Raw genomic sequence first — 27,178 nt, 5'->3', positions numbered from 1 at the left:
ACCTGGGGCTCATCTCCCAGCACTCTATGGGACAGTGTTCTGTCTGACCACTGTGTGTTCTCAGTGTCTTCTAACCTGGGGCTCATCTCCCAGCATTCTATGGGACAGTGTTCTGTTGTAACCCACAGGGTTTTCAACAGCTGATTTTTCTAAGTGGGTTTCCAGGTTTCTCTTTCTAGTCTGTCTTTGAATGCTGCACTGAATCTTGTCTATTATGGGTGGTGCTGCTGGTATTTGGAATACTGGTGGCATCGCTAAGCTCTGTGGAGTACAATTCTACTCTCGCACACATGTGGGTGCCATGAGTCGGGGTCAACTCAGTGAGAAGTTGGTTTGGTTTTCCTGTTTCAGCTTGTTGACCGTGTGTGAGTGTGGATAACATGGTAACGTGTGAGGTTTACAAGCACTGTTTTATTCCACTGGTTCACTGCTGGAATTTATTACCCAGATATATTCACAGAAGTGCACCATGGTGTTTGGGCAAAATTACTCAAAGTAGTATTAATACTACTTTGTATTAATAATGGCAAAAGCCTGGAGGTAGCATAAAAAGGCAGTTATAGGGGCTGGTTTAGATAAATGAGGGTATATGCTGGTAGTTTTCTTTCTTTCTCTTTTTTTTAAATAATAAGGAACTTAATGAAAATTACAAGGATAAATTCGGTGGGAAATCAATGATGTTTAAAGGTGGGTGGGGGAGGAAATGTGTAGGTAAATCTGCCGACGCTCCCTCGGGGGAGGGGGAGCAGTGTTTTGCACATGTATTTGTATGGTTTTTGAGTTTGGAGCTGAATGTGGACGTATTTCCCCTTCCTCACCCCCAAATAAAATACGTAGAAGTCTAGGGGGGAAACGTGCCTTAGGATGGATGACATATTACGAAAAGCTGTGTGGACCTTTGGGGTCAGCAGTGAATATTTAATCCACAGGTGCTTGGACAGGACCCTGCGGTCCCTTATATGTTCCGGGTCCCCTGAGGATGGGATTGGGGTGAAGAGCCAGGCCCCAGGCATGACTAAGCTTCAGTGCACATGTGTCCATGGAGCGAATGAATTCAGGGAGAAATCTGGCCTTTGTCTCCATTAATATACAAGGAATTTGGGACCTTGCTTCTTGGAAAAATACAGCAACAAAGAATCTCTGCCGACACTTGAGGTGCACCAGTTCATTTGACCCTCACGTGGATTTGATCACTTTGGGACAATTGGGAGTTACCATCTCTGCTTTCATCAAGACCCCAAGACACTAGTGCATCTACATGAGAGCCCAGCCTCTGAGCTGAAGAGCTGAGATTCGAGTCCAAGGGCTCTGGTCCAAAAGGCCATGCTCTGGATTGTGGCACCATATTGCTCGAGGGAATACTCAGGAATATAGACACCTAGTATTATGGACTGAATTGTGTACCCCCACATCATGCCATCTCAATGCAAAGAAAACAAAAATCCTCACCACTGGACCAATAAACAACATTCTTATCAACAAAGAAAAGATTGAAGTTGTCAAGGACTTCATTCTTCTTGGATCAACTATCAACACTCACAGAAGCAGCAGTCAAAAGATCAAACGATGTATTGCATTAAGCAAATCTGGTGCACAAGAACTTTTTAAAGTGTTGAAGAGCAAAGATGCCAGCTTGAGGACTAAGGTGTGCTTGACCTAAGCCATGGTATTTTCAATAACCCCATATGCATGCGAAAGCCGGACAGTGAGTAAGGAAGACTGTAGAATTGATGCTTTTGAGTTAACGGTGTTGGAGATGAATATTAAAAGTGCCATTGGCTGTCAAAAGAACCACCAGATCTGTGTTGGAAGAAGTGCAGCCAGAGTGCTCCTTGGAGGCCAGGAGGGCCAAACTTTGTCTCTCATATTTCAGACATATTGTCAGGAAGAAGGATGTCATGTTTGGTAGGATGGAGGGTCAGAGAAAAAGAGGAAGACCGCCCACCAATATGCATTCTCAAAATGGCAGCATCAATGGGGTCAGGCATGGCAACAATTGTCAGGTTTATGGAACTTCATGATGATATGTTCTGCTGTGCATAGGGTCACTATGAGTTGGTACCAACTCAATGGCACCTAAAAACAACAACAACACATCCCCCCACAAATACGCATTGGAATCCTAGCTGTGTTTCTCTGGACATCATCCTATTTAGAAGTAAAGTTTTTTTAGTTAAGAGGACACAGGCTAAGTTCTTAACCTAATCACTTCTGTTAGGAAAAGAGCAAATTAGATATGAAAGCTCATACACACACAGGAAGAGAGGACCACCAAGGAATGGTCAGGCTACTGACAAGGATGGAGCCCTGGTTTCGACTTCCAGCCTCCAGAACTGGGAGGAAGTATGCTTCCGTTCTTCAAAGCTACCTATTTGTGGTGTTTGTTACAGCAGAACCAGCCCACGAAGACACACAGTGAGGCAGAAAACTGAAAAATTCAATAGCAGTAATAAAGAAATCAGCTCATTTTTCACTATTGTTTCCCAACCAGATGTGAGAAGGACCCATGTTGAATCCAGTTGGCATCTCATGGTGCTGGGACATGCTGTCCCTGGATGGATCGGATGGATGTCCTCACAACCCTACATTGCTCTCTGTGGCTGGGGAGCTGAGCTACACATCTGGGTCAGAAGGAGCCTCTAAGGCAAAACCACCGGTTCCAAACAGCTTCCCCAAGAAACAAGGTAAGCAGAGACTTACTTGTGCTTACTAACTGGTAGTGAACAGTTTTACATGCTTTTACCTCATCAAAATTATTGCTTGTAGGTTTGGCTGCTATCTGTCTCTCTATCAACTCCACAGCGTTTTTTACACTTCAAATCCCTGGCAGAGACTGAGTCGCCAGGAAATGTGAACATGGGCTGACTTGTGCTTACATATGAATTTGTAGTGAACGGCGTCACCTGGTTTGTTAACACATGTGTTATTGTTGTTGTTATGTGCCGTGGAGTCGGTTCCGACTCACAGTGACCCTTTACAGGATTTCTGAGGCTGTAAATCTTTACAGGAACAGAAAGCCTCATCTTTCTTCCACAGAATGGCTGGTAGTTTCGAACTGCCGACCTTGAGGTTAGCAGCCCAATTTGTAACCACTAGCCCCCCCAACATTCCAACTCTATGTTGCCTGAAGCAAATCACCCCATATGTAGCGGTGTAAAACAAACACACTTCCTTCCTAGCCCACGATGTCTTCTGTGACTTTGAAATCCAGAAGACTTGGCTCGATGGTCAGGGCTTGGGTCTCATGAAGTCAGAGCCAGATGACCACAGGCCTGCCAGTCTCTTATCAGGAGGCCCAGAGGTTCTCCTTTGGTCTTTCCACACGGACTAGCATGGTGGCCTCAAGGCAGCCGGGTGCCTTCCTTCCACGTTGTCTTGGGGCTCTTTTATCACCTGCTGTTGGGAGTCACACAGTGTGACTTGTACTGCACTCCATCAGTCAACCTGTACAAACTCATACCCTGTCGCAATGGGGCAGGAGCAAGGTTCTCTAGCATCTGTCTGTCAGTGTGTTGCTCTGTGGAGACATGCGTGTTGCTTTGATGATCTACTTCTAAAACCAACCAGTGAAAACCCCAGGACCACAACAGAACATTTCCTGATAGTGATGGAAACATTGGGAGACCCTCAGCTCACACAGTGGCTGCAACAATGGACTTGATCACACCAAGACGGTGAAGGTGGTGGATGGCAGGCCATTGTTTTGTTGTATATGAGGGAGATGGCGCAGGGTAATGTTTTGTCGTTGTATATGAGGAAGATGGCACAGAGCTGGCCAACGTTTTGTCATTGTATATGAGGAAGATGGTGCAAGGTAATGTTTTGTTGCTGAATGTAGGGAAGGTGGCTCAGATAAGACCAACATCCAACAGGAGCCAACAGCAAGGTTTGAGAAGAGCCTGAGGGTTGGAGCTTCGCACTGGGAACAGTTTTGGAAAGGGAACAATTGGCAGACAGTGGCATTGTCAGAAAGTGGGTCACGTTACTATATAGTGTGGGGAAGGCCAAGGTTGTGTTGTTGTACTCAGGGATGAAGGTGCAGGGTAATGTTTTGTTGTTGTATGTGGGCAAGAGTGGAGATGGTGTCTACCAAGTTTGGGAGGGCTTTCACAGAGCCAGACCCTCTGCATACTCCCCAGCCTCTATTTCTTCCCTGTGGAAGCATCTCAATTTCCTCCAGGGCATTTATTTATAGGTGGTCTTGTTGGGATGACAGAGCCAAGATCGCAGAAAATCAAGTCAGAAAGTTCTGTGCTCCCAGTACATATAAAAGCAATGTTGCAACTACAGTATCTGTGACAAACAACTTGACAAGTCATGCAGAAACCCTCCGACAACTCCAGACCCACATCAAGACCCCAGGTGACACTTCTTAAGTCTCACCGGAAACCTTTTCCCTGGTTGTTGTGAAGTCCCATTGAGTGGGTTCTGTCTCATAGTGGCCCCGCTGTATAGGGAGAGTTTCAGAGGAGCAGCTGGTGAGCTTGAACCACCAACCTTAGGTTCTTTTTTTTGGGGGGGGTGGGGGGAGGGTATGCTAACACGTCAGACTGCAAAGTCATTTGAACTGCAAGGTCAGTGGTTCAAGCTCACCAGCTGCTCCTTGTAAACCCTATACAGGGTTGTTGTGGGTCGGAATTGACTCAATGGAACTTAACAACAACAACATCATAACCTCATTTATTTATTAAAAAATTTCTTTAGAAAATTAAGGACTCCTGGTGTGGCGCTGTAGGATTAGCACTGGACTGCGAACCACAAGATTGGCAGTTCAAACCTACCAGCTGCTCCTTGGAAACCCTATACAGGGTTGCTGTGAGTCAGAACTGACTTGACAGCACTTCACAACTACACTGAAAATTGTGTAAAGGTGTACAAAGCAGACGATCACTTTTCTGTTCAGACAATTCAGACACGTTTGGTTTCATCTCACTGACTGCCATCCCTACAATGTAACATCTCTCACCCACTTCCTCCCTGGGGGTCCTGTTTCTGTTTCTCCTTCTTTCCTGACCCTGCCTTTTGAACTTGGTCCCTGGGCTACATACTGCCTTTTCTTTCTTTTAAAAGTTTTTATTGTGAATTGAATGATAATTTACATGGGAGAACATCAGCTTTACACTCATCCTGTCGTGTTTTTGTTTCATTGTAATGATTACAATCCCTTCCATGCATCATCATTCAACAGCATTTGCTTCTATTCCCTGTGGGTTTTTTTTTTTTTAATGTACACCAAAACACTCAGGAATATATAATCATTCAACTGACCTAAGGGCATACCCTGCAAGCCTGCCCACTGACCACCCATGCTGCCCTTTCTTATCTCTAAAGGGGCTGATTGCCCGAAGGTATGTGTGCTTCCCTGGTGTTACTGGTCCCCTGATAGACCTGCCCATTATTTGGCTGAAATTGACCTGAAGGGTGACTCTGGGTCTTACTACTGGAGGCTCCAGCAGTGTCTGTCTGACCAATAAGTCTCATCTTTGATCTTCTTTTTTATATTTATGATGTAGAGTTCTGCATTGCCTCCTGCTCTGCCAAGACCCTCTGTGGTGGTCCCTTTCAGACTCCTTCCAAGCCATTTCTCCACTGCTATCATCCCAGATGCTTGTACACAATTCTCCTGGGAGGACTGAACTTTTCAAATGAGAGGGAACACCAAGGTTATGCTTTATCTTTGCCACGACCCTACACACAGTTCAAGAAGCCCACAGCCTGGCCACCTGCTGAAAGTGGGAAGGGAAAGGGACATTTTAGGGCAAAGAACGTCTGTATATGTCCACGGAGTATTCCCCAAATGATGACATTGAGTTTAGGGTGGGCAGCGTGGACAACGCTCAGTGTCCTCCTTTGGGAACCTAGAACGTAAGCGATTGATTGGGAAGTTCTGATTCATGGTAGAATTTGCTGAAGATGTTATCTGTGATAACTTAAAATATCTTGTATAGGAAGGATTCCGTCTGGACAATTTCCCTTAGGGAAAAGCACATTATCTTTGTAGACCCCCAAAGCTTTGCTGAAATGTTCCATTAAGCAGATGCATTCGTATTATAGAATTCTCCAAAACAAATAACTGAGGATATTTATGTAGGTTAGGCAGTTGAGACTGCTTAAATGAATACTAATGAGTAATTTATTCACTATTTTCAGATTTTTTTTTTTTTTGAAAAGGCCTTCTCATTATTAGCTGCCTGATTTATTTTTCTCCCCTGCAGCAGAAATTTCCAGAAGTGAGATGTCTGCTGAACTAAGGGTGTTGTGGGCTGCCCCAGCTGGTTCTATTCCATGGAGAGTGAAATTAGAGGCAGACATTATTTGGTACTATATGGAATCATCTGCAGCCCAGAGAAAACCACCCAAGAATCCCTGAAGAAAGCCAGCTGGTCTACTACTCCGATGAGAGCAAGGCCATGAGGAAGCAGGAAGATCATGGTGCATGCCGAGATTCCTGGTGGGACAGGTGTTCTGTGAAAGCCAAGGGTGTAATGGAGACCGAGGAATTTGCATCATCCAGTGTGAATACGGCAGGGCTTGAAATCTTTCAACAAACTGAAGCAACACTAGAGGCACTCACTCATCTAGGCCAAGAATTTTGGAAGACAACTATCCGGTCAACTGACTAGTAGGAAGAGATCCATATTTGTGCCCACTCTAAAGAGAGGTGACCCAATGGAATGCGGAAATTATTAGGCAGTATCATTAATATCACATGCAAGTATTATTTTTCTAAAGATTATTTAAAAACGTCTGCAACCATACATTGACAGGGAACTTCCAGAGGTCCAAGCTGGATTCAGAAGAAGATGTGGAATGAGGGATAGTGTTGCTGATGTTTGATGGATCTTGGATGAAAGCAGAGGATACCAGAAAGGTGTTTACTTGTGCTGTGCTGACTAGGCAAAGACTTTCAACTGTGTGGATCATGACAAGATATAGACAACATGGCAGATAATGGATATTCAAGAACACAATAATTGTGCTCAGAACCTTTACAAAGACTAAGAGACAGTTATTTGAACAGAACTTTTGGGAACAATGAATGGTTTAAGATCAGGAAAGGTGTGTACCAGGGTTGTATTCTTTCACCATACTCATTCAATCTGTACGCTGAGAAAATAATCCAAGAAGGTGGATTATATGAAGAAAAACATGGCATCAGGATTGGAGGAAGACTCAGTAACAATCTGTGATATGCAGATGACACAACCTTGCTTGATAAAACCAAAGAGGATGTAAAATACTGATGAAGATCAAAGACCACAGTCTTCAGCATGGGTTACACCTCAATGTAAAGAAAACAAAAATCCTTACCACTGAACCAATAAAATGATAAATGAAGAAAAGATTGAAGTTGTTGAACACTTCATTTTGGTTGGATCCATTATAAACACAAATGAAATCAAACAATGTATTATGTTAGGCAAATCTGTTGCACAAGACCTCTTTAAAGTGTTCAAGAGCAAAGTTGTCAGTTTGAAGATTAAGGTGCACCTGACCCAAGCCATATACTATTTTCAATAGCTTCATAAGGAAGACTACTAAAGAACTGATGCATTTGAGTTATGGTGTTGGAGAAGAATATTAAAAGTACCATGGACTGCCAGAAGAACAAACCAATCTGTGTTGGAAGAAATACAGCCAGAATGTTCTTAGAAGCCAAGATGACCACACGTCATCTCTCACACTGCAGACGTATTATCAGGAGGGACCAGTCCCTGGAGAAGGATCTCATACTTGGTAAAGTGGAGGGTCAGATAGAAATAGGAAGACCACCAATGAGATCGGCACAGTGGCCACAGCAACGGGCTCAAGCCTGGCAACAATTGTGAGGACTGGTGTAGAACTGGGCAGTGTTTGTTCTGTTGTGTGTGAGGTAGCTATGAGTCAGAACTGACTCCATGGCACCTGACAACATCAACGATGCTGTCCGATCCATTTATGAGGGATGTGAACTCAAGGGGGTCCCTGGAGTGTTAGTTGCCCTTGAGTTGGAGTCCAACAATGGCGACATTGTGGGTTACACAATGAAACACTGCCTAGTTCTGTGCCATCTTCACGACTCTCAGGAGTCTGGGGCCTGCTGGAGGACCACTGTGTCAATCCATCTCATGGAGGGAGTTCCTTGTTTTTACTCACCCTCTATGTACCTAAAGGAGCTCTGGTAGTGTAGTGGTTACGAATTGGGCTGTGAACCTTAAAATCAGCAGTTCGAAACTACCAGCTGCTCCGTGGGAGAAAGATGAGGGTTTCTGCTCCTGTAAAGATTTACAGCCTTGGAAACCCTGTACAGAGTCTCTATGGGTCAGAACCGAGTTGACGGCACTTAACAATTACAACTATATACTAAGCCCTCAGTTGCCTCTCTAACAGATATCTCAGATGCCTTTGCTACATGTGTTTCTTGCTAACTAATGGTCACAATTTCAGCTACATGTGTTGCAATGGAACCAATATTGATACATTGTTGCTAACTAATGGCCACAGCTTACCTTGGGTTTCATTCTTTGTGTTGCATAGGTTTGTGGCTTTAGACAAATGCATCTTGTCAGGGGAGTGCAGCAAAGATTCAACGCCTTGGAACAATTCACCCTACTGACCACTGGCATTTTCATTGTCTCCATCATGCACACTTCCAACCTGGCTCCTGCAGGTCAGAGCGCCTCCTTTTCTTGCATTTCTCAGATACTTTTTTTTTGTTGTTGTTAAACAAATTGAATGTTTGTGTCAACCCTGCTTTGAGCAAGTCTATGTGCGCCTTTTCTGTAACAGCTTGCATTCACTGTGTTTCTGTGTTCCAAGTGATTCAGTCTTCAAGGTGTCCAACCTTTCCGTCATGGTATTGCTCACGTCACTGGACTCCAGGTGTAGTGTTATATAGCATCAGCACAGGACTGCAAACCACAACATCAGCAGTTCAAATCCACCAGCTGCTCCTTGAAAACCCTACACAGGGTCACTATGAATTGGAACCAACTAGATGGCACTTAACAACATCGTACATGCCACAGAAGACAAATGACCATTAACATCACGTATGTATTGGGAAACCACAAAATTTGTGGGACCCAACTTTTTGTGATACTTGCTTTATTGGGGCCATCTGGACTTTAACCTAAACTGTCTTTGACATCATCAGCCTGTACAAAGGGCACTTCAAAGAGTTTGTGGGGAAAAATGGAATTGAAAGATAATGGAATTTCCTCACAAACTTTTGGAAGTGCCCTTGCATGCAAAAGCGCCCGGGGATCTTGTTAAAATGTAGATTCTGATTCAGTCTATCTGGGGTGGTAACCAACCGGTTACGTGCTGTTGGAGTTGGTTCCAACTCATAGTGACCCTGTATAAGGTTTCTGAGGCCATAAATTGTTACAGGAGCAGAAAACATTATCTTTCTCCTGTGGAGCAGCTACTAGATTAGAACTGCTGACCTTGTGGTTAGCAGCTCAGCTTGTAATCCACTACGCTACCAGGACTCCTTCTATCTGGGGTAGAAAAGCAAATTCTCTCTCAGTACATGGTCAAACCAGAGTGAATAGAGTCATAGCCCTGGCCTGTATTGTTTTGCTTACTGAAGTATAGAATTCAAAGGTATTTTCAAAGAAAACCTTGTAAGATCATCCGTGCAAGTTCTCAGCAGGTGCCGTCTCCCCGAGTCCCTGATTCTTCCCCAGCTCCATACAACGACTGCTTACAGCCCCCAACACTGACAACATTTACTGACTGAAATGACCAACGTAAAACCCACCACCACTGAGTCCGTTCCGACTCAGAGAGACCCCGTGGAGGGTTCCCGGGGCTGTAAAATCTTTACAGAAGCAGAATGACACCTTTCTCCCAGAGAAACTGGTAGATTTGAACTGCCAACCTTGTAGTTAGCATTCCACTGGCTTAAGTCACTGTGCCACCAGCACCTAGTAAAACGCTCAGCTCTATAAAACAGAGTGGGATTGTTAGCTGAATATCCAGGTTTCTGGTCCTATGTAAGCCTTGGTGGCACAGTGGTTAAGTGCTCTGATGTGGTTGAATGTGGACCACTGCTTTGTGGTACATTAGCTGTGTATTCCTTTGTCCTTCTTTGCTACTCTCCAAGTAGTTCAATATTTTGCCCTTTGAAGCCTTCAATATTGCAACCCAAGGCTCGAATTCTTCCTTCAGTTCTTTCACCTTGAGATATACTGAGCGTGTTCTTCCTTTTTGGCGCTCTAATTTCTCGTCTTTGAAAATTTCTGTTCACTCTATCTCTTCTGTGTGTTTTAGCCTATCTACTTTCAAGAGCAGGTTTCAGAGTGTCTGCTGACATCCACTTTGGTCTTTTCTTTCTTGTCTTTTAAATTACTTTTTGCTTTTTTCATATATGATATACTTCATGTCTTCCTACAATTTCTCTTCAGTCATTTGTTTTTAATGCATCAACTCTGGTGTTGAAATGGGTTATATTCAAGGTCATATTTTGGCTCTTGGGGACTTGTTTTCAATTCTATTCACCTTGAGATTTAAGTTGCAAACAAGCAAGTGATGGTCTGTTTGACAGTCGGCCCCTACCCTTGTTTTGACTACTGATAATCGAGTCCTGGTGTGGCGCTGTGGGTTAATGCGTCGACTGCAAAGCCGTTTGTACTGCAAGGTCGGTGGTTCACGCTCACCTGCTGCTCCTCGGAAACCCTATACAGGGTGGCTATGGGTCAGAAATAGCTCGACGGCACTTAACAACATTGAGCTTTCTTTGATGATTCTGAGCTTCTCCATCCCCTCTTCCCACAGATGTAGCCAGTTTGATCCCTGTGTGTTCTATATGGGGAGCTCCAGGTATATAGTTAAGTTGCATTTTATGTTGTTAAAAGGTATTTACAAAGAACAAGTGATTGGTCTTGTAAAACAGTATTATGGGATGTCCTCTTCCTTTCTATCCCCAATGCCATATTTTCCAACTACTAAGCCTTCTTCTTCTTTCTAACATTCACTTTCCAGTCACCACTGATTTTCAGTGCATCTTGATCAATTTCAGACTGAAGAAGTTTGTAGAAATCTTCAATTTCATCATCACTAGCTTTAGAGGTTAGTGCATAAATTTGAATAATAGTGGTATTAACTTGTCTTCCTTATGTTGTTGTTGTTAAGTGCCATTGAGTCGGTTTCGACCCATAGCGACCCTGTACAGGGTTTCCAAGGGTGTAAATCTTTACGGGAGTAGAAAGCCTGATCTTTCTCCAGCGGAGCAGCTGGTAGTTTCGAACCGCTGACCTTATAGGCATACGGATATTAGGTAGCACTTTACTTTAGAATAGATCTTGAAGCGTCTTTTTGTTTCTTGTACTTTTAACTATGAATGAATGGGATACCATTTCTCTTCAATTTGAACATTCCTGCCGTAGTAAACCGTATGGCTTTCTGATTTTAAAAACCCAATATCTAGCCATGTAAGTTCAGCAATGCATAGGATATTGATCTTTACGCATTCCATGTCAATTTTGACCACTTTCAATTTTCCTAGATTCATACTCAATACAGTCCGCTTCCCAATTATGAATGGATGTTTGCAGCTGTGCCTTATTTTGAGTTCCGCCCCATCAGCCCCAGAGCTTACCTCCATCCATACCATTAAAGTCAACTCTAAGGAGGCAGCTCTTCCCCGATTGTATTCCCAGTGCCTTCCAACCTGAGGCGTTCCTCTTTAGAACTGTATCTGATAATGTTCTGCTACTAAAGTCTAAAGAAAGGGAATGAGTCTTCTTTTTTCCTCGTCTCTCAGCTCGGCTGAAACCTGTCCACCATCCGCCATAGGTGATCCTGTGGGAAATTCTAGTGATTCAACTTTCTGCTCCACACAAGTCCCCACAGGATGAGAGACTCACAGACAAGTGGTGGGGAGGTGGAAGACCCTTATAGGCTTAGAGACTGTGCCCCACTGGAGCCCCCTGTTTGCTCCAGAGAATTCCAGGTTTAGAGAAACACCTGATGCTGGCATTGTTCCTGAAGGGCGTATAGTATACATGGAGAGTCTGGCTCTGTCAGGGTGACCGGAGAACATCTTCATCTATGAAACCATGGACTCAGAGGCAGGTGGTCAGCTCTGTATGCAGACCCAGGACAGGGAGGACTGTAACAGGGGAGAGGAAGATCCCCTGTAGGGAACACAGACCCCTACATGTTGCAGCATGCTCTCATCAGTTTCTGCGGGTCACCACAGGGTTGTGACAGACACCACTGGCTATGGTCGCCACACAACATCTGAGTATGAAGTGTGATGATGTTGCTGAATAAAGAAACTCAGAGATGAAAATACCAGGGCAGGGACCAGAGACCCAACATGACTTTGGCTGTGTATGTGTGGCCCCTGGCAGCTGCCATCTGCTATAGAGCATTTTCACAGAGCCTGGGCTTTGGGGAGAACCTACTGCATCTGCCGAACACTTGAAAAGTTCCATAACAGGAAAAAGTATTTGAAGTATTGTGTTCTCTGCCTATAGACTTGTACATAACATGCTGCTATTTGTGATTCTCGCTATGTTTAAATGCCTCTCGTTACAGACTAAAACCAAACCACTGTGCTAAGGATAAACAGCCTTGGTGGCACCGTGGGTTGGGTGCTGGGCTGGTAACTGCAAGGTCTGCGGTTCAAGCCCACCAGTCACTTCTGTAAAGACTCAGCCTCGGAAACACTAAGGGGCCGTTCTACTCTCTGTCCTACGAGGTCATTATTAGTTGGAATCTACCTGTTTGTAAAAGTTTTTGTTTGTTGGTTGTGCTAAGGCCGAACTTACTTGAGGATCCAGGTGTTTGAGCCCTGTCTCTACTCAAGTCCAAACCACAGTGTTTCTGTCCCATGCCCCACACGGCCCCAAGGAGAGGCACTGGCAGTGTCTCCAGGTTCCTGGGGTGTCTGTTGCCAGCTCACAAAGGCTACCACACAGCCACGTCACTGGGACAGGTGGGCTGCATGTCCAGGGGCACCTCCTTACCTGTTACGCGGACCCGGCCCCAGGCGCTGGCACACCACCGTGGTGGTGGCATGTTTGCCGCCGTTGCCTGTCTCCTGCGTGGAGTCCCACTGTCGTGGATCGCTGGTCTGCGTGCTGAGGATGTTCACTCCCTTCTTCACCTTGGCTCTGTGGGGAGGAGGAGCAAGTGTTAACAACGACAGTGAGTACCAGTGAAATGTTTTGTCCAATCCTCCAGGGAAGGAGAAGGATTACCTGACGTTCGTTAAATCAAGAGGTGGTGGCACCAAGTGCTCAAGAACATGGACTAGCCCCAGCCCCTGGCCCCCAGCAAACGTCCATCTACAGACAACTTCTTTCAGCAAGACATACACCAACCCACCAGTCTCTACTGGTGGCCTTGATTACGTTCTGGGAGTTGTGCACCATTCTCATCCCTATTTCTGACCTGTCCCTACCCCCTTAGCATGGACTCTCAGAAGAAGAATGACCAACTCTATCTTAGAAGACAGACACCCAGAAGGCTCCTTCGAGGAGGAACCAGTCCCTGGAGAAGCACACCAGGCTTGGTAAACACAGTCAATGAAAAAGGAAGAGCCTCAGTGAAAGGGATTTAACACAGTGGCTGCAACAATGGGTTCAAACAACAATTGTGAGTGTGGCACAGGACCGGGCAGTGTTTCGTTATGTTGTGCCCAGTGTAACTATGAGTTGGAACTGATGGTTCCAAGGACAGCAGCTGGGTGATGGCGGTTACCAGGTGGGCACCTTGAATCACCATGGAACCTAGAGGGGTGGGGACGGTGATCAACCCCATCTGCACCTTCCACGCTCACAGCACCCAAATTAGCACCAACTTGAGCAGCAACATGACACCACACTCAGCTGCCACCTTTTCCTTAGAAACTTCTTTCAACTCTTCCAGTCACATGATTTGCTAACACACTTGGCGTCTTGGCAGCTGCGAACCCAGTATGTGCTCAAGGCACAAAGATTAAGAACACATTAGCATGCGGAAGCCCCCGTTTATGCCAACGCAGAAGCCGCTGCCTCATCTGTCTGTGTACCACGCTCATCTTCCATCTCTACCACCTGAATAAATGCCTCGTGAAACGTGACTTTGCTAGAAATTAGGTTTTGCAGCATCTGGATTTTGCTCAAGAAACCACACATTGTTCTTTTCACAGACTGACTCTGGGAAATACGCGGATTCTTGTTGACTGGCGCAAGGGGTGGCCCCATCTCTTCCTGGGGTGGGAGAAAGACTTAGGTTTAAAGGACCGATTTGCTAACTGGGCGTTTTCTTTGATGGATACTTCTGTCTACATCAAGGAAATGGCTGTGGAGAGGCCTGGGTCCACAGTCAGAAGTTAATACCAGACTCAATGTTCAGAGACATAACTGGGCATGAACCTTAAGATTGGACTTACAAACACTCTCGCTGGCCAGATGTGCATGGTTAATGCCTTATTCAGTCAGTAGATGTCTTACTCTTGTCATAAATGGTAAATGCTGGATAATGAGATATCTGATAAATGAGGAGGAGATGTACTAAGTTGATGCTGTCGAGTTGATGAATTCATGGTGCCCCGTGTGTGTCAGAGTAGAACTGTGCTCACAGGGTTCTCAGTGGATGATTTTTCATAAATAGATCACACTCATGGTGCCCGTGTGTGTCAGAGTAGAACTGTGCTCACAGGGTTCTCAGTGGATGATTTTTCATAAATAGATCACACTCATAGTGCCCGTGTGTGTCAGAGTAGAACTGTGCTCCACAGGGTTCTCAGTGGATGATTTTTTGTTAGTAGATTGTTAGGCCTTTCATCAGAGACCCCTCTGGGTGGACTTAAATCTCTACCCTTTTTATTAGCAGCTGAGGTTTTTCACTTACCAGGTTAACCACAGTGACTGGTGGGGGTGCAATGCTGGATGTTGGGGGCCTGTCTGCAGGGTCTTTGATCCTATCTGAAGATGCCAGAGTGGGGTTCACCCCATAATGTTGATGACTGATTCTCCTATGTGGTCTTTCTTAGCAGCTGTCTGTCAGTCTGTGGTCCTGTGGTGGCTTCTGCCTTGAAGTTCTGCCTGCAGTGTTTCAAATCCTAGCTGGGTCACCCATGGTGGATGGGGTTTCAGAGGAGAAGCCAGAGTAAGAGAGCCTATGAGGAAAGGCCTGGTGACCTGCTTCCTACCATTAATTAGTCAATGAATGCCGTATGGGCCCACAGAGCATGGTGCTGGAAATGAGCCCTTTACATCGGAAGGCACCCAGAGTCCCTGCCACCAGGATGAAGCTGATGTAGGACCAGGCAACATGGTGTGACTGCCATGAGGCCAGGCCAGCTGGACGGCAGCTAACAACAATCTCGCTTTTTAAGGGTTAAAACCCCAAAATAGTTCTCTCTTTTTTCAGACTATGCTTGTCTCAGATGTAATACAGGGATGATTAATTGTTCCTTAAAGAAAATCAATGTTGGTACAAATTCAGACCACGGGAAGTCTAATTTCCAACCTGTGAGCCATCCATCTCGGGGTCAGCCAGCTGTCCTTGGGGAATTGTTTCCACTGGAAGCTGCCTGGGGTCTGTGGGGACGCATGCACCCCTGAGGGGGGATGTGAGGGCTCAGGGAGGAAATGGGCCCCCATCTACCCTCAGTTGTTACCATTAAAATACAATTAGGTGCTTTCCTGCAAGCAGAGGTTTATACATTAGAGAAGCGTCTACTCAGCCTGTGGTAGGCACCACGTGTCCTACCAGCCCAGATGGCTGTCCTTTTTTAAGCACAGGTCTACTCCAATACACATGGGGTTGTTAGGAATCAAAATCAGGACAACTGAACTCTGCAGTGCTGAGCTGAGGCCACACCTCAACAGCAGCTGGTTTGCTATGAGGTTTTGTGGGGGACATTTGTAGTTGGCATAAACTGCAAGGATGACAATGCCCTACAATACCCCTAGTCCTGAGGCTGAGAAACCACAGTTTGTGTAAAGCAGACACGCAACCACAGTAGTCCTTAGCAACAACACAAAGGTGCAAAACAGTGCACTGGTAATAAAATCCCAAAAGGGCAGAAGAGCCGAGCTGTCAAATTCCTACTGGCTCATAAAGTCCCTCCCACAGGTGTGTGTGGCCTCTCCAAGTATGAGGCACCTGCACAGGTGAGCACGTCACAAGTGAGCGAGTGGGGGTGCAGTGCCATGTGACCACCAGAAGACTTGTCATGTGCCCCCAAGCCCCTCATACACACAGCAGCCCAGGTGTGCTTGCTGGTGAGGACTACAGGGAGGGCAAGCATGCCGGTGTGAAGAGAGGACCGGAAGTGCCTAATGACCAGGGCAGAGGGAGGAGCCCAAGACAACAGTGTGGATACTATTTCATACACAACCCTACGAGTGAATACACAGCTCAACATTTCCAGCTGAATGAACAGCTTTGGGAGGCAACAGGGACTATACAAAGGGGCTGCAAAAAGTTCATGGGAAATTCCTCTATTGTTCCATTGTCTTTATCCACAAACTTTGAAGCCTCCTTGTATATAGATTTGACAGAGAGGATTTCTACTTAGGATTCCTGGTGTGTAGCTGTGGGATCAGTGTTGGATTCCAAACCACAAGGTTGGCTGTTCAAACCCACCAGCTACTCCTCAAAAACCCTACACACAGTCGCTATCAGTCAGAAACAACTCGCAGGTGCTTAACACTTTCTATGTATACATTTATATGTGCTACAAATACTTTCATGAATATAGTATAGCATACCGGGGCCAAAGTTGTGACAGTTCTTTAGCCATAATCAAATACTTTGAGGGAATGAGGTGCTGGACCTAGAGGGTCACCCAGGTCGACTGGCATAGTATCATCCACAAAGATAGTGTTCTATATCCTACTGTGGAGAATAGCGTCTAGGGTCTTAAAGGCTCATGAACAGCCCTCTAAGGTGCAGCTCTTGGTTTCTCCCTGTGTGGAGGAAAGAAAAGTAAAGAAATCTAAGACTCAAGGTAACAATTTGTCCGAAGGACTAACAGACTATGTGAATCTCAGACTCTGACTCTGAGACCAGAAGAACTAGACTGTGCCCAGATAACACCACCGATGTCTCTGAAAGGGATCACAATAGGAAGTCCTTGAGAGAGTGGGAGCAAGAGATTAGCTCTCAAACAACTGGAGGAAACCCCAAGATTATGGCCCTTCGACCCTTCTAAGACCCTTTGATGCTCTGTCCCCTGCCCCCCCCCCCCCCCCCCCCCCCCCCCCCCCCCCCCCCCCACTCCCGGCTCAACTTTTAGCCAAATAGAAAGGCCTATTTGTCCAGGGGTGGTCACAGCCTTGAGAGTAGGGGTGGTGGGGAACACCTGGCCAGTGGGCCATATAACATTTGTGACATCAGTTGGTCTGGCCCTGCCAAGGCAACTGCAGTTCCAACCATCAAATTGCTTGTGTAAAGTGCTGTTGAGTCGGTTATGACTCACAGTGACCCTGAGGAGCAGTTGGTGGGTTTGAACTGCTGACTTTGTGGTTCACAATCCAGTGCTGATCCTAAATGTTTGACCAAATAGAGTAGGCTGATTTTTAAGTTGCTAGTTTGTTTCCACTTAAAACCAAACGGCCACCACTCATCTGTCAGTTTGTCGTACTATGGTGGCTTGTGAGTTGCTGTGATTCTGGAAGCTATGCCACAGGTATTTTAAATACCAGCAGGGTCACCCATGGTGGACAAGTTTCAGATGAGCTTCCAGACAAAGACAAACTAGGAAGAAAGAGTGACAAACTACTTCCAAATATTTAGTCACTGAAATCTTTATGAATAGCAGAGAAACACTGTCAGATATAGTGCCGGGAAATGAGCCCCTCAGGTTGGAAGGCACTCAAAATGCGACTGGGGAAGAGCTGCCTCCTCAAAGTAGAGTTGACCATGTTGTCGCAAATGGAGTAAAGCCCGTGGGAGAAAAGTCTGCGAGACCTTCATTTGCTGATGGGGCACAACTCAAAATGAAGAGAAACAGCTGTAAACATTCATTGAAAATCAGAATATGGAATGTACGAAATATGAGTCTAAGAAAATTGGAAGTTGTCAAAAAGGAGATGGAATGCATAAACATTGATATCTTAGGCATTAGTGAGCTGAAATGGACTTGTATTGGCCATTTGAATCTGACAACCTCATGATTTACTATGCCGGGAATGACAGATTGAAGAGGAATGGTGTTACATTCATTGTCAAAAAGAACATATCCAGATCAGTCATGAGGTACACTGCTGTCTGTGATAGGATAATATCCCATATTATCCTACAGGGAAGCCCACTTAATACCACTATTATTCATATTTATGCACCAACCACTAAAGCCAGTGAGGATGAAATACAAGAATTCTACCAACTTCTTCAATCTGAAATTGATCAAACATGCAATCAAGATGTATTGTTCATTACTGGTGATTGGAATGCAAAGGTTGGGAACAAAGAGGAAGGATCAGTAGTTGGAAAATATGGCCTTGGTGATAGAAATCATGCTGGAAAACAAAACCAATGATTTGTTCATTTCAAATACCTTCTTTAGACAGCATTAGAGATGACTATACACATGGGCCTCACCAGATGGAATACATAGAAATCAAATTGACTACATCTGTGGAAAGAGACGATAGAAAAAGCTCCATATCATCAGTTAAAACAAGGCCAGAGGCAGACTGTGGAACAGACCATCAATTACTCATATGCAAATTCAAACTGAAGTTGAAGAAAATGAAAACACGTCCACGAGAGCCAAAATATGACCTTGGATATATCCCACCTGAATTTAGAGATCAAATGAAGAACGGATTTGATACATTAAACATTAAAGACTGAAGACCACAAGAGTTGTGGGATGACATCAAGAACATCATACATGAAGAAAGCAAAAAGTCATTAAGAAGACAAGAAAGAAGGAAAAGGTCAAAATGGACGTCAGAAGAGACACTGAAACTTGCTCTCCACCATAGAGATGCTAAAGCAAATGGAAGGAATGAGGAGGTCCAAGAGTTGAACAGACAATTTCAAAGATCAGCTCGAGAAGATAAAGGCAAATATTACAACAAAATGTGCAAAGATCTGGAGTCAGAAAACCAAAAAGGAAGAACACGCTCAACATTTCTCAAGCTGGGGGAACTGAAGAAAAAATTCAAGCCTTGGCTTTTGTTATTGAAAGATTCTCTGGGCAAATTATTGAATGATGCAAGAATTATCAAGAGAAGATGGAAGGAATACACAGAGTCACTGTACCAAAAGGGAATGCTTGATGTTCAACCATTTCAAGAGGCAGCATATGATCAAGAGCCAACGATCCTGAAGGAAGAAGTCCAAGGTGCATTGAAGGAATTGGCAAAGAACAAGGCACCAGCAATTGATGGAATAAAAATTGAAATCTTTCAAGAAAGTGAGGTGGCAGAGGAGGCACTCACTCATCTATGCCAAGAAATTTGGAAGACAACTATCTGGCCAACTGATTGGAAGAGATACCTATTTGTGTCCATTCCAAAGAGAGGCGACCCAACCGAATATGGAAATCATCAGACAATATCTTTGATATCCCATGCGAGTAAAGTTTTGCTAAAGTTAATACAGAAACGGCTGCAAGCATACATTGACAGAGAACTTCCAGAGGTTCAAGCCTGATTCAGAAGAGGCTGTGGAACGAGGGATATCATTGCTGATGTCCGATGGATCTTGGCTGAAAGCAGAGAATATCAGAAATTATGTTTACCTGTGCTTTATTGACTACACAAAGGCTTTCGATTGTGTGGATCATGACAAGCTATGGACAACAGTGCAAATTATTCGGGAACAATTGTGCTCATGAGGAATCTGTACCCGGACCTAGAGGCAGTTGTTCAAACAGAACATGGGAACACTGAATGGTTTAAAATTAAGAAAGGTGTGCGACAAGGTTGTATTCTTTCAGCATACTTATTCATCTGTATGCTGAGCAAATAATCCAAGAAGCTGGGTTATATGAAGAAAAACGTGGCATCAGGATTGGAGGAAAACTCATTAACAACCTGCGATATGCAGATGAGACAATCTTGCTTGCTGAAAGTGAAGAGGACTTGAAACATTTACTGATGAAGATCAAAGAGCACAGCCTTCAATATGGATTACATTTCAATGTTAAGAAAACAAAAATCCTCACCACTGGACCAATAAACAACATTCTTATCAACGGAGAAAAGGTTGAAGTTGTCAAGGACTTCATTCTTCTTGGATCAACTATCAACACTCATGGAAGCAGCAGTCAAGAAATCAAATGACGTATTGGATTAGGCAAATCTGCTGCACAAGACCTTTTTAAAGTGTTGAAGAGCAAAGATGTCAGCTTGAGGACTAAGGTGCGCCTGACCCAAGCCACGGTATTTTCAATAATCTCATATGCATGCGAAAGCTGGACAGTAAATAAGGAAGACCATAGAAGAATTGATGCATTTGAGTTATGGTGTTGGAGGAGAATATTGAAAATGCCATAGGCTGGGAAAAGAACCAATAGATCTGTGTTGGAAGAAGTGCAGCCAGAGTGCTCCTTGGAGGCCATGATGGCCAAACTTCATCTCTCATACTTCAGACATATTGTCAGGAGGGACCAGTCGCTAGGGAAGGATATCATGTTTGGTAAGGTGGAGGGTCAGTGAAAAAGAGGAAGACCCCAATGACATGGATTGGCCAAGTGGCAGCATCGATGGACTCAAGTGTGGTAACAGTAGTGAGGTTGGCCCAGGATCGGGCAGTGTTTCATTCTGCTGTGCATAAGGTCGCTATGGGTCGGTACTGACTCAATGGCACCTAACAACAACAACAACAACTGTTTTGTATGGCCCATGAATGATGTTTTAAATTTTGGCAGAAAAAGTTTCCCACCCCTACTTTAGAGCAACCAACCATATGAGATCAGAAAAGCATCATTACCCAGGGAGATGCCCAGTTGGAAGGCAGGAAGGAGCCGGAATGAAGGACAAATGGAAACAGGAAACACAGGAAGGGAGTGGGAAGAGGGCTCTTCCATTGTGGGGACTCCAGTTCATGTTATGACTCAGAATGTGAGTGAACTGTTGAACGGAAAACCAGTTTGCACTATAAAAAAATCTTAAGACAGAAGCAAATAAAAAAGAAATGAATGGGACCAAATATGTCTGTGCCTTCGTTACAGGAGCTTGTGGGGGCTGGGATGTGGCCATGGGGTTGGCGCTGAACCAGTGAAAATGTCCCAAACCAGCCGCGATGACAACAGTCAATACTCATGACTGCCATGTCCAACATCAGCCAGGCCCACGACTAAGTGCTTTTGTGCCCTTTTAAATGACAGGTGACACATAACAGCCCCAAGACCTGCTGAGATCACACTGGGAGGGAGTGGCACAGTGTGTGTTTGATCCAGGGAAAGCCAGTCCAGCAGAGAAGGTCCAGGACACCAAGTAGGGGTCTGGGCATTTTGTCTGATGTTGGTGTCTTCACACAGGGTGGGCACAGTCGTCTGGGGGTGAAACACACACAAGCACAGACTCCCACCCTCCACACAGTTCTCACAGGCACATGCACACACTGGTGCATGCTCCCATTCCTCACACACTCCTTCATACCTGGACACACGCACACCTCCACACTCAGACTCATGCAAGTCCACCACAGACTCACATCCACATGCAGCCTGACGCTACACACACCGTTCCAGGGTGCTGTGACACAGTGGATTTCGCAAGAAAGCTAGTGACTCAGGTCTTCTGGTGTCTCAGTGCACAGAAACATGATGCTGACCTGCCACTGGACCTTACAACTTGGGACACTGACACGAAGCAAGCTCATACTGTTGTGGCAATGATGCTCGCCGACAGACTTGCTTGATGCAAGATTGCCACAAACCTTCAATGTGGAAACATGGTGTTTGCAGTACATGGTGCTGGGAAGCCTGCATGCACAATAAACACACACACCACTCCTAACTTGAAGGGCAACCGCAGTACTCTTCAGCAAAGAGACAAAGGTGCAGAAGAAAGCATTAGTAATAAAACCCAAGCAGGCCAGAAGAGCACAGCCTTCAGATCCGTTGTAGCTCAAGAAGCGAGCTCTCCAGGTACAAGACACCTGGGTGAGGAGGTGAACTCTGTCCGAGCAGCTGGCCCATTAATATCAGATGTGCTGACCTATGAACTCACCCCCGAAAGATCCACACTACTTTCCAGGCTGTGGAGATGGTTCTGAACAAGCTGCGAAGACCGAGAGGGTGGTCTCTGTCCCCCAGGGACCTACCTCTCTCTGCTCTTCTCACCCGTGTGGTTGCTCCCCGGGTCCCTGCACACACAGTCCCCAAATCTCTTTATAGAGGGTGCGTGGGAAAGATGTAGAGTGTCCAGGTCCCCTGAGAAAGCAGGCAGTGCAGTGTCGGGAGGATGGTGTGCGCCTTGGGTCTAGCAGCCTGGCCTTCAATCCTGATACACTGTATTTGTTCCCTGTTGGCATCTGTTGTTGTCCCCGAAACATGATGACCTCATGCACAATGGAACAAAATGCTGCCTGCAGCTGCCCATCCCCCTGGTCAGTGCGGATTGGACTCTTGTGACCCACAGGGATTTCATCAGAAAGGGATTGCCAGAGCTTTCTTCCAAGGTGTCTCTGGGTACACTTGAACCTCTAACCCTTTAGTCAGTCATTAGTGCCCCGACTCCACCCAATTAAAAAACGACTAGACCCACTGCTTCAAGCCAATGTCCAACTCACGGCAACCCTAAAGAACCAAGTACAACTGCTGCATAGGGCCTCCGAGGCTGTCCATCTTTACGGGATCAGATGGCCACACCTTTTCCTGAGGAGCAGCTGGTGAGTTTGAACCAATGACCTTTCAGTTAGCAGTCCCACACTGAAGTCCAGTGTGCCATCACAGACTGCCCCCCACCCCACCCCGCCCGGCTCCCAGGCTGCCATGTTTATAGGGCTAGGTGACGACACTTTACTCAAAGCCAGGCCCACAGCCATCGAGTTGATTCTGACTCACGACAACCTTGGATAGAAACTGTATGCATTCATGGGGCAGACAGCCTCATCTCTCTCCCACCGAGAGACTGGTGGGTTTGAACCACGAACCTGGCTAACAGATAATTCTACTTTTCCACACGGATGCTTTTTGTTGGGGGGAAAGCAAATGGGGCCAACGAAACCCTTCTACCCACCTCAAAGTTTGCTTGAGAAGAGGGTCCTACCTGGAAGCCTCACCCCAAGTTTCCTACGGCAGCATTGTCATGAACAAGCATGCTCTCTTTCTGATCACACACAACTGTGTGCGCCTTCCTTTTGGGGGGCTTCTTGGGTTACGATTACATTCTTGGTGAACAATCACACTGAGAGCACACAGGGCCCTAACGGCCGACTGCACATGAGCTGTGTGGGGCTCAGGTCAGGAGAAAAGGCTCTGAGAAAAAGCTGTGCATGCACATGTGTGTGCGTGTACATGTGTGTGATTGTAAACACGAGTGTATGCATGTGTGACAGCGTGCACGTGTGCACATGTAAACACCGAAAATGTGTGTGTTCGAGTGTAAACGCATGTATATAACGTGTTTAAGGCCACGTGTGTGAGCGTACATGTGTGTGATTGTAAACATGAGTGTATGCATGTGTGACAGCATGCGCGTGTGCACATGTAAACACTGAAAATGTGTATGTGTGTTTGAGTGTAAACGCATGTATATAACGTGTTTAAGACCACACGTGTGAGCGTCAGACTGAGCGTACATGTGTGTGATTGTAAACATGAGTGTATGCGAGTGTGCCCGGGTGCACATGTAAACTGTGCAAATGTGTGTGTTAGATGTGTATATAACTGTGTGTGTAAGAGCATGTGTGTGAGTGTAAATATGTATGAGTGTATGTTTAGCATGTGTGTGTGGATGTGTGTGTGTGAGTACATGTGTACATGTGTTCAGTGTTGGTTAGTGTGGGTGTGTGTATATGGTCATGTATGGGCGTGTGAGATGGTGAGGATATGTCTGCTTGTGTGTAACTGAGTGGGTTATATGTGTGTGACTGTAGTGAGTATGTGTGTGACTGTAGGTGGACCCGTGTGAGTGTATGTGATCCTGTGTGGGCCTATTGTTGAGTGTCTGAGCACATGTGTGGATGTATGTGCATGTATGAGTGTGTGTTTGTATGTGCGGGCATGTGGATGAATGTGAGGTGTGTGTGTGTGTGTGACAGCTCTCTGGAATTATACACACTTGTGCTGGAGTCCTGGAGAAACTGTTCACACCGATGCTAACAATCTGCCTGCACATCCCCAAACTGCAAGGTTATATGGAAAATACAGCTGTGCTCCCTCTAGACCCTGCCTTTCCCCTCTATATCATTTGTATCCAGGTACAGCGGAAACTATCTCATAAAACCTCTCACCAACCAACCAGTTGCCAGTGAGGTGGCTCCAATTCAGGGTGCCCACATGTGTGTCAGAATAGAACTGTACTCCACACACTCTTCCGGGGCTAGTGTTTTGGAAGCAGAGCCAGCTGTTTGTTCTGAGGTGCTTCTGGGCAGACTGCAACCTTGACCTTTCAGTTAGCAGCCAAACTCATCCATCCAAGGACTCATCTAATATATAAACCAGACTCCATCCAGGCCACCCCAATTCATAAGGACCCCATGTGTGTCAGAGCAGACCCCTGCTCCACGTGACTTCCAGTGGCAGATTTTTCAGAAACAGATCCCCAGGCCTTTGTTCTGAGTGTATCTGGGTGGGGCCAATCTTTTACTTATTGGTGAGTCCATCAACAATTATGCTACCAGCTGCCCTAAAGAGCAGTAAGGACTATAATTGGAGAAGCATCTGGAGTTCAAGCTATCATTTTACAAACAGAGTAACGTTAGATTTTGTTAGTGTTCCGGGGAGAAGTTTGGGCCTTGCTCGAGGGTCGCTGCTGGATTTATAGTGAAAAGACACAATCTGAAGTTTTGTGGAATGTCACTGTTTCTGAAGCACAAGAAGGCCGCTTATGCACAAACACACAGCACGTGGAACTTGTGTCCTTGGTTCAAACATGTAGGATCATGGCTCGTGGATCGTATCTGTCATGTGGCCTAACATGTTCTACCTTGCAGTTCATAATGTAGTGTCTGAGACTTAACGGCTCATAAGCAGCCACCTAAGCATTGCTCTCTGTTTGGTTGAAGCAGAAAGGAATACTTCAAACTGAGTAATTTAAAGGGAATACCCTTGCTAATTGGAGTCCTGTGGTGGCGCTGTGGGTTAATGCACTGGACTGCAAAGTCATTTGAACTGCAAGGTTGGCAGTTCAAGCTCATCAGTTGCTCCTTGGAGACCCTATACAAGGTTGCTATGGGTCAGAATGGACTTGATGGCACTTAACAACAACAACAAACTTGTTGATATGTAAGTCAGGTACGCTGCCTCTCAAATCATTTCTGCACTTATGATAAAGACAGGCCTCCTCAAATTTAAGGAGCCCTCTTAGCAGAGTGGATTATGGACTGGGCAGCTAACTGCAAGGCCAGCAGTTTGAGTCCAGCGGTTCCATGGGAGAAAGATGAGGCTTTCTGCTCCTGTAAAAATTTATAGCCTCCGGAACCCTATTCAGGGTTGCTGTGAGTTGCAATGACTTGGTGGCACACAACTAAATTTACCTACTGACAATTCCAACCTCCTAGAATTGGCTTTAGAAACGCTTCTAAAACACCAACAATTGGCACAGATGGATGAGACTGAGACGTGAAAAGAGGCAGGATGTTATCAAGATGCTGCTACTAAATTATGGACTGGGCCTAATAGGAAAATGGATGTACCTACTTTGCTAAGGTACTGTAAGTCTTCAATCCACTATCGGAAAGTGTGTGGCACTGTATGATACGCCCTGCAATGCTAATCGCAAGGATGGCAGATCAAACCTACCAGCTGCTCCTTGGACGCCCTATACAGGGTGGCTGTGAGTCAGATCCGACTCAACGGCCTTTAGTGACAACAAGAACATCTTTCACAAAGTAAGAGAAGTCTGAAGTTAGATCCTGAAGCCTGCCTAACCCAGCTCTGGGACAATGGGCATACTCAAAGAGGCAACAATGAAAAGATTTCCTTGAGTCTCACTGGAAGGGACTACACTTAGTCCTTTGCACTAACCCATGTACTGTTCAATTCCAAGGAGTTAAGACTTGGACAACTTTGTCTCAGCAAAGGAAATCAAGAGACCCTCCATGAACTTTCCCACCCTCTGGAAACCGGAAGATCACTCTGAACCGCCCAAGTGGCCAGAGACATGACATATGAGGTAGACAGCTGACCCCAAGCCTGGGGAACAAGATATGAAAAATTTTTAGCAGGTTGCTTTGGTAATTGAAGCTATTCTTTTATTGTTAACTTTGCTCTGTACCTGTTGATTTATCCCTTGATGAAATTATACTTTACACACATGTGACTTAAAGAACTTATTTTGTTATAGCTGTTGCTTTTATGGTTTCCGCTATTATATTATGGGTGGGTTAGTCTTCCTTCATTCTGACACTCTCCTCAAGTTTTCTGTTACTGCTTATTCTAATTCCCAGTAACACTTGGGAAAAAAAAAATACATTTGTTAGACTAGTGGTAACTTAACTGATGAATAGATTTGCCGTCATTCCTCTAAACCTATACAGACCCACATGCATTACCTCTATCAGATCGCATCCTTGTACCGCTACTGTAAATTTCAGCAATCTCATTGCCAAACAAATAGTATGTATCAGACTGTGGTTTCCCTCAGTCTAAGGGGTGTGTGTGTGTACCTTTTTAAAATCTGACCAAAAACTGGCATGGCTGACCTAACACTATAACCCACCCTCAGACTATTCCTCTTGCATTGGTGACCCTGATAGCTATCCCTCCAGGAAACTGATGCTGGTATTTCAGGATGACTGTCTGTTCATGATACATGAATACAGTTAAGCTCGGGGGATAAAAGCTCACAGAACCTGCATTTGCTGATGGGCAACAACTCAAAATGAAAACAAACAGCTGTAAACATCCACTGAAAATTGAAACATGGAATGTCCGAAGTATGAATCTGGGAAAATTGGAAGTGGTCAAAAATGAAATGGAACGCATAAACATCGATATCTTAGGCATTAGTGAGCTGAAATGGACGGGTATTGGCCATTTTGAATCTGATAACCACATGGTTTACTATGCAGGGAATGACAAACTGTAAAGGAATGGTGTTGCATTCATCGTCAAAAAGAAAAT

General features: G+C 45.3%; 1 protein-coding gene across 1 annotated transcript in view; it reads right to left on the bottom strand.

Moving 5' to 3' along the window:
* TMEM132C (transmembrane protein 132C) overlaps positions 1 to 27,178 on the bottom strand; it is a 266,046-nt gene that overhangs the window by 121,256 nt on the left and 117,612 nt on the right. Inside the window, exon 3 of the mRNA XM_006874525.1 lies at positions 12,960 to 13,106. Coding sequence (XP_006874587.1) covers positions 12,960 to 13,106 — 147 coding nt within the window. The remainder of the gene's footprint in view (positions 1 to 12,959; positions 13,107 to 27,178) is intronic.

Source organism: Chrysochloris asiatica, unplaced genomic scaffold (assembly GCF_000296735.1).
Source record: "Chrysochloris asiatica unplaced genomic scaffold, ChrAsi1.0 scaffold00281, whole genome shotgun sequence".
Taxonomy (NCBI): Eukaryota; Metazoa; Chordata; class Mammalia; order Afrosoricida; family Chrysochloridae; genus Chrysochloris; species Chrysochloris asiatica.
The sequence above is the reverse complement of the archived record's forward strand: the minus strand, read 5'-3'. Positions and strand labels throughout refer to the sequence as shown.